At 56.5% G+C, this 20,165-nt stretch overlaps 1 protein-coding gene across 1 annotated transcript in view; it reads left to right on the forward strand.

The window, feature by feature from the left end:
* Rptor (regulatory associated protein of MTOR complex 1) overlaps positions 1-20,165 on the forward strand; it is a 332,581-nt gene that overhangs the window by 308,103 nt on the left and 4,313 nt on the right. Inside the window, exons 26-31 of the mRNA XM_071604063.1 lie at positions 5,874-5,979; positions 8,820-8,934; positions 9,862-9,986; positions 12,446-12,550; positions 16,178-16,284; positions 18,044-18,171. Coding sequence (XP_071460164.1) covers positions 5,874-5,979; positions 8,820-8,934; positions 9,862-9,986; positions 12,446-12,550; positions 16,178-16,284; positions 18,044-18,171 — 686 coding nt within the window. The remainder of the gene's footprint in view (positions 1-5,873; positions 5,980-8,819; positions 8,935-9,861; positions 9,987-12,445; positions 12,551-16,177; positions 16,285-18,043; positions 18,172-20,165) is intronic.

Raw genomic sequence — 20,165 nt, forward strand, 5'->3', positions numbered from 1 at the left:
CTGTACAGCGACTGGTCCTGCCAGGAGTGCTTCCCGCAGCAGTGCTGAGCGCTGCTCCCGGGCACCTGAGGCCAGTGTCCACCCTGTGACCGTCACCAGCTGCAGGAGTGTCTGAGTTCCCTCCCACGGGAGGTCAGAGGCTTGGACATTGCAGATGAGAGTAGCTGAGGGGCCCCTTCAGGACTCCTGCTCCACTCAGAGGCAGCAGGCAGTAGTTGTGGAATAAGTAAGCCGCTGTTTTCCTCTGACCCTGCCAGGTATGCGAACACACGCTGTCAGTGGGTGCAGCTTGAAATGACCGCTGTCCAGTCCTGGTTGAGAGCACAGTCACCCTCATTGTCAGTGTGTCCATCACACCTTGGCAACCAAAGTCTTAGGGCTAGGGACCAATGTGGCTTTCCTTCACAAGGATTAGAAACCTTTCTGACTGCACAAGAGGGAGCGGGGCATTTTTTATCTTGTGATTTTTACAGGAATATTTTCTACTTTCTCTGAATGGTAGGCTTTTGGGCATTCTTTTTATTAATTTAATCCATCATCTAGTGGCATGTTTGCGTAATAAAATGCATTAAGAGCTTTTTTTAGTTGCCTGCTTCTTCACAGGTAAACTAAAAATAGGGCTTTTGTGTGTGTGTGTGTATTTAGCTGTTGATGGACCTTTATTTTATTCATTTATTTATACACGGTGCTGAGAATCAAACCCAGTGCCTCACACGTGCTAGGCAAGTGCTTCACCACTGAGCTGCAGCCCCAGCCAAATAAAAATAGTTCTAAGGCCAAGATTGGATCAAGAGGAGTGGGGAACCCAAACCCCAGACTACATCAGACTGCGTACAGAACTGAGCATTCACCAGGGAACAAGATGTGGCCCACGGTGACAGCAGGGTGTCCAGATGGCGAGTGGGATGAGGACCCAGGACGTGGCCCCCGTGGCAGCTCCTGCCGGGCTCTCACCACTCGGATCAGTTTCTTACAGGTCTGTGCCACCAGAGGACCTTGTTGTGGCGTGGCTCACCTTCAGCTGAGGGGGCAGCTTTCCTCCCCGCAGCGTGGTCTGTCAAAGCTCGTGCCTACCACAGGACCACAGAGCCCAGTTAAAAACTGTCTGCTCTCTGCTTAGAGAAAAAGATTTATTGAATTTTGTTCTGATTATAAAAGTAATATGACTTTTTTTTTTCTCAGTTGGCAGATTTCAAAGATTGATTCTATCCCAAGGTTGGTTCACAAAGGGGCAGGGCCACAGGTGCCCTGGTGCTGTGGCGATGTGGGCAACGCCGCCTCCACAGCAGCACTTGGCCACGGCCGTCAGAATCGTGAAAGAGCCCCCACGGGGTACACTCCTGTGATCCCAGTGACGGGGCAAGTTGAGGCCTGCCTGGGCAACCTAGACCCCATCTCACATGTTTTTAAAAGGATTGGTAGTGTATCTCAGTGGTAGAGCACCCTGGGTTCAGTCCCCTGTGCTGCCAAAAAAAAAAAAAAAACAGGAGGAGAGAAAGACTTGCCAGTGGGCATGCTCTCAAAACCAGCAGTCCTGCTCTGAGGACTTAAAACCTCTGAGATACATGTGTACTGACGTCTGCCCAAAGACACTCACCACATTTGGATTTGCGTTGCTTGTAATAGCTGGCTCAGCAGAGACTGGAGAAGAGCCACAGGGTCACCTCAAGCCATTCATGGTAAGAACTCACCAGCTAGGAGTAAAGGACACCCGCCCAGCAGCGCTCATCAGGGCACTCTCAGCACAGGGCTAGGTGCTTATTCTCTAAAATCAGGGGCAAGGCCAGGCCATCTTATCCCACCATTTAATAGCCTACCAGAGGTCCTGGATGGTAGGGAGGCATAGAAGGAAACACATGCTTGCAGATAGGAAGGGTAGAAAGAACCCTCTCTGTTCTCAGATGTTATTTGTGTCTAAAAAGTTACAGATAATCTACAAAAGGAGCTGTGGTGAGTTTAGTAAAAGTTTGCAGAATACAGGCATTAGGTATGATCCATGGCATTTCTATAAGAAGTAACTAGTACTGCTTACAAAAAGCTCCAAAACAGTACCATTTGTAAAAGCACCACAAAAACCTAGGTAGAGATTTAAAAGGAAATCCATATGCTAAAATTGATGAACACTGATGAAAGAAATCAGAGAAGACCTGAATAAATGGGGACCATGTACATGGACCTGAAGACGGTGATGTGGAGATGCCAGAACTCCCTCGGCTGATGGTAGACGCAGGCCGTCCCAGTCGACATTCTAATGAAATTTTTAAAAAATTGACAAGCTTATTATGAAATCTGTAGGAAACAGCAAAGAAACTAAAATAACCTTAGAACCTTGAAATTGAAGGAGAATTAGATGCTTCACACTCTGATATCAAGACCCTGTGTAAAGTTGATCAGGACAGTGTGGGACTGGGGCGAAACAGACACATAGATGAACAGGACAGAACCGAGAGGCCAGAAGTAGATCTGCACAGACATGTTCAGTTGACTCTCAAGGAATGTGTGAAAACAGTGCCGTTCAATGAAGTTTTCAGCAAGCAGTGCTATAGTCCCAAGAAAGGGCTTCGCTCCACACTTCACCCCTGCACACCAGCTACACAAAGTGAACACCCCAACTGCAAGACTCCTGACCTTAGAACCTCTAGAAGGAACAAGAGAACCTTCCTGACTTTGCATTAAGATACAGGAGGCATAAGCCACACGGTCTAGTGGCACGTTGAACTGCATCAAAATCAAACACTAGCTTTGAAACATACCATTGAGAAAAGGAAAGACAGGCAGTGACTGAAAACTGCCAAGCATATGTCTGACACAGACTTGCATGGGGTATGCATAAGAACTCCCAGAATCCCACAATTGGGAAAACGCAGCCCAGTTAAAGAATGGTGGCGAAAGACTTGCATGGCCCTTGCCCAGGTGAGACACACAAGTGGCAGATGATCACACGGAGGACCACCGCAGGACTGACCTGCACTCGAGGCAAGATTGGACTAGCCAGGGATGGGAAGCCACTGGCGTGCCCCTTCTTGGCCAACACGGGTGTGTAGGCACTTGGGGGACATTTGGCTGCTTCTCATAAAGTTAGGAGCACACCCCAGCAACCCACAGAGGAACCTAAGAAGTTCATGCAGAAACCTACATGTGGATCTCACAGTGGCCATGTACATTGTCACCAAAGCTAGAAGCAACTCAGACGCGCACCCCCGGCAGACAGAGGAGCCAACACAGCCATGCGAGGGCCACCAGTCAGCAGAGAGTCCCAGAGGGCTGCTGGTACGCACAGCAGCAGGGCCATCACAGGTCCCAATGGAGTGGTCCCTTCACAGGGCTCCCGGAACAGTCACAACAGGGTTTGGAAATCAGGCCAGGGGTTGCCAGGGCCTGGGGCTGAAGGGAGGTCTCGTTAGGGATGCAGGAACTGTCTGTCCTGAGCAGCGGGTGGTTCTAGGATCCTGGCATTTGCAAAACCCACAACTGTCTAGAGAAGGTGCATTGGATCTCTGTGAGCCGCACTCTAGGGGGTAGGCGCTCTCTTCTCTTACGCAAGGGCATACTTAAGGAAAAGCATAGCCAGTGAGGTCAGGGCCCTTGTTGGGTATAGACGTCCTGCGCTCCAGGGGTCCGACAGGCCCCCTCCAGCAGTGCTCCTGGAGGGGGCTCGGGCAGGACGTGGAGTCAGTGGGCACTGCTGCCTGCTACAGTTACAAACACACTGTGTGGCTTCTTGTAAAGGATGGAGGGTTGGAACTGGGTCACGTGCTCCCCCATGTCTGCTGTGTCGACCTGGGGCTCAGCCCCTGGAAAAGCACCAGTGTCCTTCCAGCAGGTTCCTCTCCCCTGAGCTTTACCCGAGCCTCGCCACTCTCCACAGTCCTGTTCCTGTTCTGAATTGACCCCTCACCCCTTGAGCCTTTTTTTTTTTTTTTAATATTTTTGGTTGTTGATGAACCTTTGTTTTATTTGCTTATTTATATGTGGTGCTAGGAATCAAACCCAGTGCCTCACACGTAGGAGGCAAGCACTCTACCACTGAGCCACAACCCCAGCCCTTGAGCCTTTTTAAATGCAAAGGTCTGAAAATGAGACCCAGCTCCAAGATGTGCAGGTTCTCCTGCCAGGACCCTTTTGTGACATGCCCCCGGTTGCTGCCCCACAGCCTTCTGGGACCCCTCATCTTCCTCAGATCACAAGCCCAAGGGTTTCTATTTGGTTTTCCCATTTTTTGCAACCGGAAAGGAGCTGGCTTCCTGGCTTTCAGCTGTCGCACCTCCGTGGGAGGCTGCGGAACTGTAATTGGTTTCTGTCTGAGAAGAAGCCAGAGGTGCCAAAGTCGGTGGTGTCATGCTCCTAATCACGTGGCACTGTTCCGCCACCCACAGCCCCCAGGAGCTCTGAGGGGCGGGGGACATTGCTCCTCCACCCCTGTTTACCAGAGCGCTTTCTCCCAGAGGGACACAGAGGAGGAGGGACAGCAGGGATTAAGAACCACCACAAAGGACAATCATCTCTTGGCCAGCTTCCTCTTTTCTGTCCTGAAGAGTCCCCAGCAGTTGGTGCCACTGTCCTGAGAGTGCCCTCTGTCGCCTCCCGTCTCTCTGCCCACCCACCGTCACCCTGCCCCTCCCTGCACCTCCTCTGTCCTTTCTTACCCTCCATCTGTGGGCCTGCAGGCTCCCCTCTGAGGGCTCGCCCGGGGGAAGCTGCAGTCTGGGGCCTGGAGACTCTCCATGCCACTGGTTGGAGATGGCCTGGCCACCTCAGACGCACTCCAGGTGCCCCCACCACAGAGAGCTGGTCAGGGGCCTGGAACTCGGTCCCCTCAGGTCCCCGCAGCACCTACTAGACCTCCTTCTCCAGTTTGCTCCTGGAGAAACGAGGGCTGCATCGCGGAGCCGCTCCTCGCCGCCTCTGCACGGGCTTCACTCGTTTTCCAGGTTTTTCCTTGTTATTGCTCTACATATCTGGTCATTTGTTATTTTTTTTTTTTTCCGAATAAGCTCTGGATTGTCATAAAAGAAACCCACTGTTATGAATCCACACCCACCCCTGCCATCCTGGGGCCGTTCCTCGGCCGGCGCGAGCCAGGGGGCCCTGGGTGCCTCTTCCTGTTGCTGGGTTTGGATGGCCTCCTTTTGTTGTTGCTTTTTTTGTTGGGTTTATGTTTTGGATTTTTAAGAAGAAAAAGAAACATGGTGATAAAATGCTGGAGAACAAGCCGTGGGCCGCCTGCCCACACAGGGACGCCAGGCAGAGAGAGCTGCCGCGTGGTCATCGAGAGCCACCCAGCCTCCTGTGTTCTCTGTGTGTGGCTTTCCCACTGCTGGGCCATGCACACAGGGACACAAGCCTGGCCGTCTTGCTCAGTGCCCTTTATCCTCGAACTTCTCCTCAGGAGCAGCTTTTAGAATGACACACATGTGCCCTTGACCCGCATGGCCGTCCTGACTGGCCCTGGCTGCTGTGGGAGGTCCTGCCTCTGCTCCCTGAGCCAGGAGGAAACAGGCTTTGATCTCCTTTACTTAACGCCTGTCTTGGAGGACTTCCCAACTGGATTTCTGGCTAGGAACCAGCGGGTCCACCCTGGGTGTGGGGTGCAGAACACTCCCACACCGCGTGGATGGTCTTATGGTCCAAGCCAGCGTGGCCTCTGGCCTGGCGCAGGCTGGGAGGCACTTCCTGGGTCTCAGCTTGCACCCTGCAGCTGTTAGCCATGCCCTCAGCCAGCTTGGCTAGAGGGTCACCCAGCCCAGGCGTGGATGGAGAGCACCCTGCAGGCGTGGCCCTGAGCTGCCTCTTCTGGGAAAGACATCCTTCTCATGTGCACAGTGACCGTTTCCAAGTTGCTGAGTGTAATTGGATGTTTTCTGTCATTGAAGATCCCTGAAGAACACGACCTGGAGAGCCAGATCCGCAAGGAGCGGGAATGGCGGTTTCTGCGGAACACCCGCGTCAGGAAGCAGGCGCAGCAGGTCATCCAGAAGGGTAAGAGCAGCCAGCAGGGCGGGGCATGCGCACAGTTCTCCATGGTGAACAGAAGGCCCAGGAAGGTGCCCTGTGAGCAGCCCACCTGCCAGACCCATGTGCAGCCTTGTACAGCCCCCACGCCGCTGACACCCAGAGTACCCCTGTGCCCCCCTTGCAGTTAAGTCCTTCAGCAGGCTTGTGCAGACTGGAGCTGGGAGCAGGGAGGACCTGGCTTGGGGACAGGGGCGCCTCGGGGCGGAGGGGCTATTGGGACTGCACTTTCCATGGGCATGGTCACTCCAGGGGAGACTGTCAGCAAGGCCCTGGCTACTGGCAGCCTTTTTTGGGGAGCATGACCTCTGCACTGTGGTGTTTCCAGAGGGGAGGTACAAGTGCTTCTTAAGCCCTGGGGGTCCGTGTCTCCCTAGCTGACAGGGTGTCCTTTCCTGGGAACAGAAAACAAATACAGGTCTGGCCTCACCCAGTATCTCCACGTGGTCCTTGGAGCAGTCTTCAAGTCCATCCCGAACTGCTTTCAGTCCCATTTGCACCAAACCTCCCAAATTAGCAACAGATGCCAGAAACCACCCCCTTGCTAACCACCTCGCTTGCACCATGGGGTGGAGGCAGTGAGCGACTGAGGACCGCAGGCTGCCGCCACTGCGGAGGACTGGCAGAGGGAGCTCCCAAGAGCAGGTCTGGGCTGCAGGCGGCCCCCCGATGGAGGCAGTGAGCAGGAGGCCCCCAGGGCCAGCAGGGATGAGAGCCAGGCAGCCTCAGCCCAGGGCGCAAGCCCACACGGCTTGGGATGCAGAGTTCATGGCCTCCCCCACCCCTGACCTCACAGCCGGGCACTCTTGCCCACAGAGTGGCTGGGCCGGGGACCTCAAGCTGCTCATACCAGCAGTTGGTCCCAGCTGCAGAGGTGCTATGTGACTGGCATTTCTGGTTATGAATAACAAAAAGCAAGATTTCTAGACGTAAAAAGAAGAATATCTTTATAAACCACAGTTAGGAATTCTTTTTTCCAGTGTTTGTGACCAAAAAAAAAAAAAAAAAAAAGATATTTGTCAAAAACACAGGAGAGGGGCTGGTGGTCTGCTGGAAACGGCAGCACACACGGCAGGGAGAGCCGTGGACACGGCCCGAGAGCCGCTGAGGTGAGCAGAGTCTCACCCTCTCCAGGCACTGCCAGCTCAGCACTGGGGCGCGCTGTGCCTGTTGTTAATTTGAGAGCCACCTGTGTGCTGGGGAAGATGTAGACAGTAAGTAGAAATGCAGTGCCTGTGGCTGAACGCACAGGAGCCAGGAAAGGCGACCCCAAGGCCACCCCGCCTCTGCCTTCGCCAGCTCCGTGTCCTCAGCACTCGGTTCTGTGTTTGCTTTTGGATGTCTCCCTTCGTCTTTCAGTGCTCAAAGCCATGCCCACTATTTTGGCTCTCTCTTACAAAAAGAAAAGGAGACTCCCTGGGTGAGAAGAAGGCATCTCAGGCTACAGCAGCTGGCTCCACCGACACGCGCCCTTCGCCTGGGCAGAGCCCTCCCACCACAGACCACTCTTCTCCTCAGTGCGGCCTCTGTTGCTTGCTGACTTAAGAAAGAAGAGTCAGTGCACACCTGTAATCCCAGCTGCTCGGGAGGCTCAGGCAGGAGGATCAAAGGTTCAAAACCAGCCTGAGCAATTTAGTGAGATCATGTCTCAAAAAATAAAAAAGGCTGGGGATGTGGCTCAGTGGTTAAGCACCCCTAAGTTCAATCTCTGGTGCCAAAAAGAAGGGGAAAAAAAGAAGAGTTGGAAGATGGAGGAATTGGCCGAGCCACTCACTCAGCTGAGCACTGAGCAGTGCCGACATTCTGTGGCTGCAACCCTTGGCACTGTGGTCTCAGGGCCACCTGAACAGCATAGGGCATGGGCAAGGGAAGGAGGCTGCTGTGTAAGACCCACAGCCAAAGTCAGCCCAGCCACCCACAGCAGATCAGCTGTGCCCAGGTGGGGGCTGCCCTCCTGCTGGGCTCCCCCGCTGCTCCACACCAGCATAGCTACACAGAGCCACCGGCTTTTCTCTGTCCACCCTGGAGATGTTCTCGCCAGCTAAGGAGGCATATGGTCCCCAAAGCACCCAGGTGCCAGGGCCACACAGGAGTCTGTGGTCAGAGCTGGCCTTGCTGCCTTTCTCCTCAGGGCTGTGCAGAAGAGCCCCGTGCTAGGGACCCGCACCTGGTCCAAGCAAACCCCTGTTATCCAACGGAAGCATATCTCAGCCCGTCCCAACTGCGTCTCTTGCCTCTTCTTCTGGTTGTTTCTCAGGTGGGCTCTTGCAAAGCCCTAAGCGGGTATTTCCTTGTGCTGGTGTGAGGCCTGGTGAGGAGGAACCCACACCCTCTCTGGCTAGCCTTATGAGTCTGTGTCCTCTGGTCATGGACTCCTGGCTAGCCTCTTTCTGGACTGGAAGACCCCTTGAATATGGTGCAGGTGATGGCTGCCCCTGTCCCAGGCCTGAGTCTCAGGCCTGAGTCTCTGCAGGTCACAGCCCTGGGGCTTCATTCTGAATCCATACGCCCTTCATAGACCCCTTAGCCACAGATCTGCACTGCCATGAACACTGCTGCCGTCTGGCCTGAGGGCCTTGATGGAGCACTTGCCAGCATCGGCTCTGAGCCAGGACACCCCTGCCCCTGGGATGCTGCCTCCTGGGGTGTGCTCTGGTCCCCTCCCGGGTTCCTGCTTTGCCTTGGTCTCCTTTGTGCCTCCCCGGCCCCCAGACACAAGCATTGACACTGGCCTTTCTAAAACATGTGGGTATTGCTGTCTACAAGCCAGCCCTGGCTCATCCTGCTTCCCCCTCACACCCCGGCAGGCATCACCAGACTGGACGACCAGATATTTCTGAACAGGAATCCTGGTGTCCCCTCCGTGGTCAAGTTCCACCCCTTCACACCATGTATCGCCGTGGCTGACAAGGACAGCATCTGGTAGGCCTCACTCACGGACCCTACCTGGGGACAGCACCAGTGCCCAGCATCCCTGCGTTCTCCCCGCCATCCCCTGCCCACCCACCCGTGCCCCGCTCTAGTCATGTTACTGAAGGTGGCCTCTAGTTCCATGGGCCTCAGGACAGGGACAAGAGCCTCCAGACCTGCTCCGTGATAAAGAAGCATGTTGAGAGGCTCCCACAGAAGAGCACCCAGGAGAAGGCGCGGCCCCGAGAGCCGGGCCTCACAGCAGCGAGCCTGGCTTGTGCGGTGCAGGGTACCCGCTGGCGGTGAGGTGGGCAGGGGCAGTGTCGTGACGCCTACTGTCCTCACTTGCTTACTCCGCTTTAGTTGTGGTGAAATATAACGTCCAGGCTGCCCACGCTGGACGTTTCCATGGTGCCCCCAGAGCACCCCATCTTCCCAAACTGTAGCAGTCCCATCACACCCAGATACCCGCTCCCTGGCCTGGCCACCCCCACTGTGCCCCAGGTGGGCAACTCTAGGGACTTGTAGAAGTGACTGCACAGCACTGCCCTCTCGTGCCTGGCTCATGTGACACAGCAGTGTCCACGGCAACTTGCCGTGGCATGGCAGGAGCAGGAGCTGCCTTGAGCCCTCTTCCACTGGAAGGGGAAGCATTTTCTCCCCCACCCCATCTGGGCCCCCAGCTGGCTCCGCACTGCAGTGGACGGGGGTGGACGTGTAGCCCCATGTTCCTGTCATCTCTCCGTCCCTGGATGGGCCCAAAGGAGGAGGGGCTGACCTTCTGTGTCCAGCGGTGCTCAGGGCTCCAGCTTCTCCTCACTCCCCTCGTTACTTTGGCTCTTGGTGGCAGCCGTCCCATGGGCGTGAGTGACCGGTGTCTTGCTGTGACTCTGTTTGCATTCCCCTGATGGTCGGTCTCATTCCTCTTATCCCCTCAAGTTTTTGGGACTGGGAGAAAGGAGAAAAGCTGGATTACTTCCACAATGGGAACCCTCGCTACACCAGGGTCACTGCCATGGAGTACCTGAACGGCCAGGACTGCTCCCTTCTCCTGACAGCCACAGGTGAGTGGCCTGGCTGCATGCACCTGAGCCGCGCAGAGCAAGGGGGCCATGAGACACGCTGTTCAGTTTGTCACTCAGACCAGGGAGGCTCGGAGGCTGGGGCACTCGTGGTGGAGCTGCTTCCCTCACATGAAGGGCCCTGGGTTCCAAAGCAGCCCCACAAAAAAGTAAAAATGAAGTTTAAAAGTGGGGGTGTTTGTCAGGTGCGGAGGTGCACTCCTGTAATCCCAGCAGCTTGGGAGGCTGAGACTTGAGGATCGCGAGTTCAAAGGCAGCCTCAGCAAGGACGAAGCCCTAAGCAACTCAGTAAGATCCTGTCTCTAGGGGCTGAGGTTGTGGCCCAGTGGTAGAGCACTTGCCTTGCACGTGCTGGGCCCTGGGTTCAATCCGCAGCTCCACATAAGAATAAATAAACAAAATAAAGGTATTGGTCCGTCTTCAACTAAAATAAATATCTAAAAAAAAAAAAAAAGACGCTGTCTCTAAATAAAATACAAAATAGGCCTGGAGATGTGGCTCAGTGGTCGAGTGCCCCTGAGTTCAATCCCTGTTACCAAAGAAAAAAATTTTTAAAAATGGGGGTGTTTATAAAAGGGTATGGTCCCAGGGCAGGAGCAGAGATGGCAGCGTTGGCAGGACTCCTGGACAGTGACCTCTCGCCTTGGGTCTCTGGCCCTTCCATGTTTCCGGGAAACATCCCACCACCAGCCTCTGTCCCCTTGGCCTTCCTGGGAGACGCAGTGGGCAGCAGCTCACTGCCTGGCTATGATGGCCCAGGGCTGCATTCCCCCTTCCTTTGCAAGTTGGGCTTCTCTGGAAGGGTGCCCATCAGGTAGCGGTGGCCGTGGATCTCACACTGGAGATTTTCTTGGTTTTTATTTTGGCCTGAAACATCATCATCCCACTCTTACTATAGAGCAGTAGTTCTCCAAGCCAGTCACCCTAGGCTGGTGCCATTTCTTTTTTTTTTTTTTAATATTTATTTTTTAGGTATAGTTGGACACATGCCTTTATTTTATTTATTTATGTTATGTGCTGCTGAGGATCAACCCAGGGCCTCACACGTGCTAGGCAAACGCTGTACTGCTGAGCCACAACCCCAGTCCCCTGGCTGTCATTTCTTTTGGCACTTTAAATTTGACTCCATGGGGGCTAGGGTTAGAGCTCAGTGGTAGCGTGCTTACCTAGCACGTCTGAGGCACTGGGTTTGATCCCCAGCACCACAAAAATACATAAATAAGTAAAATGAAAGTATTGTGTCCATCTACAACTAAAAAAAACATTAAAAGAAAATTTTGATTCCATGATGCCTTCTTGCTAACGAGAAGCCAGGGTCAAGCTGTGTGGGTAGGAAGGTGTCAGTAGCGGAGGGAGGAGACCAGCATCTAGGCTCACCTGCCCTGGGCCGCTCCGCCCTGTCTGGTCCTGGTCCCGGACCTGAGCATCTGAGCTCCCGAGGCTGCTGCTTGTCAGTGACATCTATTTTGAAGTGTTTGTGGGTTCCCTGTGACTGACCTGACCATGAGGAAATGTCCCTTAGCAGCTGCTCCTCCAAGAAGAGCCATCTCAGCCTGGTAGAAGGAAGCCCATGTCCAAAGCCAGTCCTTCCCTGTAGGCGTCGGCACAGTGGGCAGGGCCCAGCAAGGCCCAGCCGAGGGGCAGCACAATTCAGACATGAGCATCTCTTATCACCAAAGGCAAGAAGGCTGGATGGGCTCCTGAAGAGTGGGCCCCTATGGGGAGCCACAGAGCAGGGCACTCACTGCAAGGTGGCCTTAGAGAGCCAGGCACACAGGTGGAGGAGGCCAACCTTCAGGACTGAGGCCAAAGAGTGGGTCCTGGGGAGGGAGGCTCACCACACACAGCTGACCCCCTGCCTGTCTGCTGGAGGATGCTGAGGGCACCTGCAAGGCAGAGGGCCTCCTGTGTCTGTGTGAGAGCCCCGTGGGCCACCCTCCCTTCCAGCCTCAGGCTGGTTTGTGTGCAGAGCACCGAGGCAGGTGGGGACAAGGTGCAGGCCTAAAGGTTTTGGACAGAATGGGTCTGCACAAGATGAGCAACTGAAGTACTCAAGGGGAAGAACAGAGAAGGTGAGGCCCGCCCGTCTCCCATCTTCCACCAAGCCCTCCTTCCCACCCCGGGGACAAGCTGGAGGCCACAGAGCTCCCCTGCAGGGATCCCAAGCCGGCTCCAGAGAAGCTCTGTGGCCTCCAGGTGCCAGAGACCACAGGTCCCATTGCCCTGCTGCCAGCTTCCCCGGTTGCCCTTCAGGAAGTGAGCACAGAGTCCCACACTGCGAGAGCATGGGAATAGGTGTCCAGAGCGCCTGGCTGCCCTGGGCAGGGCCCACTGTTGGGCATGGTGGAGCATGATGTCCAGGACAGGGATCTGACCCCCATGTGGGGTGCAGGCGAGGCCAGCACAGGGCAGAGGATCATGTCCCCCTCTCTCCTTCTCAGATGACGGCGCCATCAGGGTGTGGAAGAACTTTGCTGACTTGGAGAAGAACCCAGAGATGGTGACTGCATGGCAGGGGCTCTCAGACATGCTGCCCACCACACGAGGTGGGTCTGGGCTCTTCGGGGAGGAAGTCCAGAGCTGCCAGGGTCCCTGTTCCAAGGCCTCTGGACCAGCTCCCTACCAGCCACCCATTCACATCAGAGTCCCCAGTTTATTAGCAGGTGGCCTCCCCTGATAGCCAGGAGGCTTACAGGCCCAGGGTTCTGAGTGCCTTTGAGTCTTGGGTATGGCCCTGAGCTCTGGTCACACCTGTCCTGGTGTGAAGCTGAATGTGGCTTGGAAACACATTGTGGTTAACTGGCCCTGAGCAGCAAATGTCACATGTTCCTGAGGACCAGTGTGGTGGGCTGCCCAGGCTGGTGAGATCGGCAGCCACCAAAGCAGCTCTGGGCGTGGCTTTGCACCATCAAGCAGTTTGGGAGGACCACCAGGTCAGACTGTCCAGGCCTGAGTTTCCAGAGCCCTCTGTGCATCTGGGAATGGCCACCCGTGAGCACAGCCCTCTGACCCTGGTGACACCAGGTGAGGTGACTGTGGCCCACCACTGGCTGCTCCTCCTCCTGCCTGTGATTTCGGCATCCCCATCCGAGTCCTCTTCCCAGCCCCTGTCTGTGTGGGGCCTCTCCTGGTTCTCTCAGTTCTGTCCCTGCCCTTCCCTCCTGCAGAGAACACCAAAATGAGCCCCTTCTCTCTGGACCTTGCTCTTGAGACAAATTATAAGCAAGTAGAACCTCACTCCTCCCGCAGCCAGTGTGTTTCTGGGTTGTCGGCTGCAGAATCTAGGTTCACAGGGAGACCTGCCTTCCAGAGCTCTCTGTCCCAGCCCATCTTTAATGTGGAGTCACAGCTGCCTGTCCTCGGGCCACAGGGCCTACAGGGTGTTGGAGGGATGTGCCAGGGAAACTTCTGGACTCACATCTTAGTGTTTTGTAAGAATTCTTATATTAAAAGTTCAAGATAAAGGGAAGATGAGTGAGAAAACTCAAGATGGTTGAGAAAACTCAACCTTGACCTCTGTAAAAGTTTTATACGGAGACTCAGTGTCCGATCTCCCCAGAGAAAACTAAACTAAACCACAGGGCTGGGGCAGGTGTCAGGGAAAGAGCAACACAACTACCGTCTCTGAAACCCTAAAGAAAGACCAGAGGCCCTCCTCTGTGTGGGGCCGGGGGTGTCCTCACTACATTGTCCCAGTGGTTGGTTAGACCCTCCCACATACGTGAGAAGCTGTGCCACAGGACAGCAGTGGTCTCTGTGAAGACACAGGCAGAACCAGACCATCCTCCACACCCTGTCAGTCAGGGAGGGCCCCGTTCCCAGGGTGGAGCGTGAGGCTGCCAGGGCGAGACTGTCCCGCCACCTTGGCCCTGAGAGAAGTGCGATGGTCCAGCTTTGGCCTGTGAACGTTGACCTGAGCCTTTGGTCAGTGGTGACTATTCATTAACTGGAGCAACCAAGGAGGTATACAGAGCAGCAGCCCCAAGGCTGGGGCAGGTGGCCATGCAGAGGCACAAGCCAGAGCCAGAGCTCCCTAAGTCACAGAGGTCAGTTCTGGGCTGGCCACAAAGCTGGGCGCCTAGCCACTGGCTGGCAGGCACCAAATCTACAGCTGTGCTCCAGGGCAGCGCAGGGCGAGGCTTGGCTCTCCACTACCAGGCCTGGGATGCGGGTGGCTGGTCTGACTTCCACGCTCTCTGCTCTGTCCTGCCTTGTCTCCCTGTTTTAAGGAAAGAATTAGCTCTTTGGTCAGGCTATGTATCAGGACACACATCCGAGGCCTGTGTCCAGGATTCGTCAAGCAGGGATCGGACCTCTGCCTTCTGGGGAGTGCAGTGTCTCCCAGTCCAGTCAGTACCCAGGGTGAGCAGGACACAAGCACACTTTGAACTGGCGCATGGTGCCCCCATGGCTCCTGCTCAGCGAGCTACACACACCTGGGCACAGCAGCCTCCCCTCCAGAATCCCTTCCTCTGCTCCACCAAGACTTCCACGCTGCAGGCTTGGCTGCCCAGGACCTAGGGCTTGCTTCCCTCTGTAGGACAGATGGACAGACATCAGCACTGTCCTGGAGGACTTCCACATCTCTACCCAGCTGGGTCTCTCAAGCTGCAAACTGGCTGTCCAGGTGTACCTAGACGTGGGGCTCTGGCCTTGCACAAGGTGCCATCAAGCCCACCTGCCCCCACCCCATGCTATGTGGTTGGTACCTTGTCACATGACTTCCACGTGGGTCAGGTATGCCCTTCCTCCAGGGACGTCCAGGTCCCAGCAGTGCTGTGGCTCTCCTACCTGTGTTCCCCTTTTCTACGGAGGCTGTTTGAAGAAGAGAGGACAGTGGCCAGAGGGTGGGGCCCAGGCTGCACGAGGCTATGGCGCCTTGGTTGGAAGCAGGCGGTAGGAGCAGCTGGAAGGCCCAGGGCACAGGAGGATGAGGTGGTGGCACCACAGGACAGCCGGGACACAGACTGAGCTGCGTCCCGGGAGAAGTCTCTGGTCCAGAGAGGGTGACTCATGTGCCCCGGGTTCCCTGCTTCTCTCAGCATTCACCAGGTGCCAGTCCCCACAGACCCTCATCCTGGACCTTAGCCTGCCTGGTGCCCAGGCGGCCGACCACACCGGCCAGACTGCATGGACACTTCCTCTTCAGTTTCCCTCCCTTTTGTTATGAGGCGACCACAGCTGGAGAAACTATGTGGTGCAGAGCACGTGGCCCCACAGCTCCCCTCCGGGGCTGCTTACTGCGCGAGAGGACACACTTAGGTGTGGCTTGAGATGTGGTTTCCACGAGGGAATAGCTAATATGACTGTCGGTGGAGTGCCACACAGACGTCTGAATGGCAGCTGTCTCTCTGGACCGGGTCGGAAGACCCTCAGGCCATCAGAGGGAAGAGCAAGTGCGGGAGGTCGGACTCCCGCGCAGCACTATGCTGCTCCGTGTGGAGGAGGCAGGTTTTGCAGCCCAGGGACCCGCGCACACGTGGCCGCAGTGTGACTCCTGGGGCAGGCGCGCATCCGGCACTTGGGTGCCACACACACGAGGCCCTGGGCCCCCCCAGCCCCACCCCACCCCCAAAACAAACTGCTGGGGACTGTTTGATCTGGGTGGTGGGTTATAAGGGTTTATTTCCACCATGTTCCTTCGTGTATGCTTAAAACCTTTATAATTACACAGTTAAAGTCGTGTGGGGCTGGGGACGTAGGTCAGCAGTGGGGCACTCACCTGGCATGTGGAAGGCCCTGGATTCCATGCCCGGCACCACACACACAAAATATTTTTGTATTAAGTAGAAACTGTGATGCGCGTGTGTAACTCCCTGTCCAGTTCCAGACGGAAAAGGACACCCTCATTTCTTTCCTTTCTCTTTTTAACCGGGGCCTCTCTGCATTGCCCAGGCCAGTCTTGAACTTGGTGCTCCCACCTCAGCCTCCCAAGTGGCTGGGCCCCAGTACTCTTCCCTCTCGCAGATGCCTCAGTGTGGCAGGGTTCCAGGGCAGGCTGCCACCACCGCAGCAGCCTGAGCTCGTTGCCCTGGGAGCCCCAGCCTGGGTTCAGGAGGAGGTGGGGACCTGCCCAATGGTGGGAGGGGTGGCAGTGCTCCTTGGAGCCGCTGACTGAGTGGCTGCCTGGAGTAGCCCCAGGGACTGACCCCGTGTCCCACTTGCCTCTCCAGGAGCTGGGATGGTGGTGGACTGGGAGCAAGAAACTGGCCTCCTCATGAGCTCAGGGGATGTGCGGATTGTCCGGATCTGGGACACTGACCGTGAAACGAAGGTGCAGGTAACCATGGTGGGCCCCACAAGCACCTGGTCCCTGTGCAGCCCCTTCCCCCAGGCTCTCCATGCTCCCCCTGCACAGAACAGACCCCTTGTTCAAATAACCCAGACCCAGATCTCCAGAGCAAGCTCAGTCTGTGCCTGTCTCAGCCCTCCAGGGAAGCAGATGGGCAAGATGGCGCCTGCTGCTGGGCGAGAACAGACTCCCAGCCTCGGAGCTGATCACCACCTTGGCTGCACATTAATCATGGCATCTGACCCTGCGCTGCAGCATAATTAAGTCTAAGCTAATCCTGATTATTTTTAAATATTGTCTTATCTGGCAGATTAGGGAGTATCAGAAATCAGCGGGGTGAAATATTTTAAATTAGAAGATTAACTATTCGTGTGCTTTTCAGAGCTTTTTTTTTTTTTTTTTGAGAGTGAACCCGGGGCTTCTCAAGTGCTGAGCATGCGCTCTGCCACCAAGCCACAGCCCCACCGCTTAAAGCATCTTTTCTTTTTAGTTTTAATAAAGAAAGGGATCTGCGCTGGTTTTGCCTAAGACACCTGTGAAAGGGCCATACAGGCCACCTGCTAAAATCCAGCTGTGCCTGCCGCTTTAGGAGCAGAGGCAAGATCACAGCTACCTCAGGGATGCACCTGAGGGTTCTAGTCCAGGACACCCTTCTCTAGAGTCCCTGGGGAGGCACAGGGCAGAGACCTCCCCACCCTCTCCTGTCCTCCCTACCGATGAGAGACGTTGGCCCCTTGGTGGCAGGAAGGCTGCTTGCTCCACATTGCTACAGAACTGAGCCAGGAAGGAGGAGTGACAGGAGCTGGACATGAGGTTGGACCTCACCACTGTTAGGCACTGTGGTGACGCCCGGGAGAGCTGCAGCCTGAGGTCACTTCCTCTCACAATTACTGTGCTTGGCCTCCTGCTGTCCTGGGCCCAGATCCCATGATGGCACCAAACAACTTTCATTGTGCTCCTGCTGGGGAGCTTGACAGGTGCCCACTCCTCAAGGGCAAAGCATGGAGACCCTAATGCTCAGATCCATCTCCCTGTGGAGTGTAAGGGCCTCCAGAGCCAGTGTGTCCCTGGCCACCCACCTCCTCCCCCACTCTCAGCTGCCTTCGCCCAGAGCTGTGGTCCTGGTGCCTTCCCGGGTATTTTGTTGCCTCGAGGTGCAGGGAGAAGTGGGGGGGCTCTTACAAAGTCCTGCACCTCACACAGAGTCCACATGTGCAGATTTCCCACAGCGTCCCCACTGGGGTTGGAAAGCACGTGTCCGTCCCCGCCCCCACAGGCCCATCTGCTGCCTGCGGCTCCCCCTGCCGGCGTTCACCAGTCTTCCTGCTGTGTGCGGCCACCAGGGGAAGCAGGGTCCACGCTTCCGCTCTTCCCTCGACTGATCAGGAGTCCTCAGGGGCAGCTAATAGGAGTTCTCCTTGCCAAAGTGTACTTTGTCTCTCTTCAGGAAAGGGGGAGATGGTGTTGGAAAGTTTAATTGGCCAATAGCCAGGTGGCCCTGGGTGCCTCCAGGATGCTGCCGGAGCTCAGCCTGCCCTGGCCGGTGCACAGGTGCAGGGCAGGTGTTCAGGCAGATCTGGCTGCACCGAGTCCCATGTGCCCCTGCCCTTCCCTCCCATCTGAGCTCCTCAGCCTGCGATGGCCTCTTGCAGGTGGAGGCAAAGGCCGCAGCCCACAGGGAGGGAGGTGAGGCCCATGTGGGCTTGGGGTAGCGGTGCCCCATCTCAGCCCTCTCTGTCTGGGCCAGGACATCCCCACGGGCGCCGACAGCTGCGTGACAAGTCTGTCCTGCGACTCCCACCGCTCGCTCATTGTGGCTGGCCTTGGCGACGGTTCCATCCGTGTCTACGACAGGAGGATGGCGCTCAGCGAATGGTAGCTCAGCCCCACCCCCTTGCCTGCGGCCCCTGCCCCTCCACACAACAGCAGTCACCTCACTGCCCACTGAGGAGTCCCAGCTGCTCAGTGGGACATAATGCTTTCCCCAGGAGCCCACAGCAGGTTTCCAGCCAGGCATGTTCCACGCAGGCCAGTCCCCGTGGCCGTGGAAGTGGGTGGACGGCCTTGGGCCTGCTGGAGGTTGTGCCTGGAGAGAACGGCAGTGGGGGGGTCCTGGCAAGGCCCCACCATCTCAGCCTCCATCTCACATGGGTTGTGAGCAGGAGCGTCAGGGAGTCAGGGAGCACGTGTGGGCCCAGCATGGGCTGACCAGGTGTCACTGCTGTTCTGGGTGCTGCCACTCAGCAGGTGACAGGGGGCTGAGGCTTAAGGCCCTCTACAGGAGATGCAGAGCATCCACGGCTGGGCCGGGCGTCCCCGTGGTCCTGTTCCTGGTGTCTCGCATGCACCCACTGCTTTCTGGGAAGTAGGCTTGGTGCCAACAGGGACAGTCCAGGAGGCACAGCAGTGGCCACCAGAGATGAAATATCCTCATGGCCAGGACAGTGGGACAGGATTGAGATGGGTGTTGACTCAGGCACCCAGGGGGAAGCCAGGGCACCACAGGCTCTCATGTTCCCTGGGGGGAGGTCCCTGCCAGAATGGGCAACCTGTCCCCAGAGGCACCACTGTGGGCAGCTGGTAGACTGCTCCCAGGGTGCAGGTCAACAGCAGGAGTCCACTGGAGCCAGCTGAATCTTGCACTTCAGAGTGGATCTCATGGACGTCCGTTGTCTCCAGACCTTTAGTTAAGCCATCTTTGTCCCCTCAAAAGGCACTGACCTTGGGAGTTGGCTCCACAGAGGGCCAGAGGATCCCAGGAAGCCCCCAGCCCCAGACAGGGCCCCCTCAGTACCCAGCAAAAGGCAGCCTTGCTCCCTCAGGCCTGGTGATGGGGAGAGAAGTCAGCGCCTGTCTTCACCTCCCCCAGTTCCCCGGGCATTGGCTGTGTCAGGCCGCTTCCGTGCCGACCTCGCCCTCAGAACGCACCTAAGCCGGGTTCGTGGTGGTCCCTCCTCGCCCCAAGCCCAGCACCCTCGACCCCTCAGCTGGGAGTGGGGACACAGGCTCTGGCCCTCCAGGTGTTGGCCCTACCAGTTCAGCCCTACCCAGTCCCCCAGCACCCTCCCTCCTCTCTCCCTTCCCTGCATCCGCCTCACAGCAGTGTCCCTTCCTGGCCTTACCCTGCAGCCCCTCCTGCCAGGCCCCTCGGCCCTCCCCAGGCATTTGAGAATGTTGCTGTTTACATCTTGCATAGGGTCAGTCTCCCCCCAAGATGGGGCAGTGGCTCCCGGGTGTAAGGATGGCTCAGAGAGCTCTCTAGACTGTGGCAGGAGGCAGCAGGAGAGGAGAGGCGTGCTTCCACTTCCCAAGCTGCAGGGCAGCAGTGGGCAGCCCACAGGCCCTAGCCGCTGGTCCCCAAGCTCCAGCAGGCAGGGACACAGGGGTCTTGGAAAGCTGGGCTGAGTGGGGAACCCCAAGCAGGCCTGACCCTGCTGCTTCTGAGGCCTAGGGGTGGAGACCAGCTGGTACCCTCCCTGTGGGTAGTATGTGAGGGGTCCTGAGAGCTCCTGCCAGGCATTGCAGGCCCCTGGGAGCCCTGGTCCATACAGCCAGCAGCTCCCACCTGGGCTCCTGGTCATTAACCCCAGAGGGCCCCTGGACAGCTTTAGGGCTTTTAAGGCTGGGGTTCACACTCCCGATGCACCTATTAACACAGATGGGCAACATTAGTGACCAGTGATGGGGCCTGGGAGTGTGACACAGCGTGGTGTCAGTGTGGGCCTGAGAGTGGCCCAGGGCCAAAAGCCAGCCCAAGGAGGGCACAGTAGGTGCCCACTAGAGTAGGACTCAGGAAAAGGCTATGTCCCCACATGGGCAGGGCTACTTGGGGCCCCGCAGCAGAGGCAGCTCAACACTCTCCACAAATG

This window comes from Marmota flaviventris, chromosome 17 (genome assembly GCF_047511675.1).
Source record: "Marmota flaviventris isolate mMarFla1 chromosome 17, mMarFla1.hap1, whole genome shotgun sequence".
Lineage (NCBI taxonomy): Eukaryota > Metazoa > Chordata > Mammalia > Rodentia > Sciuridae > Marmota > Marmota flaviventris.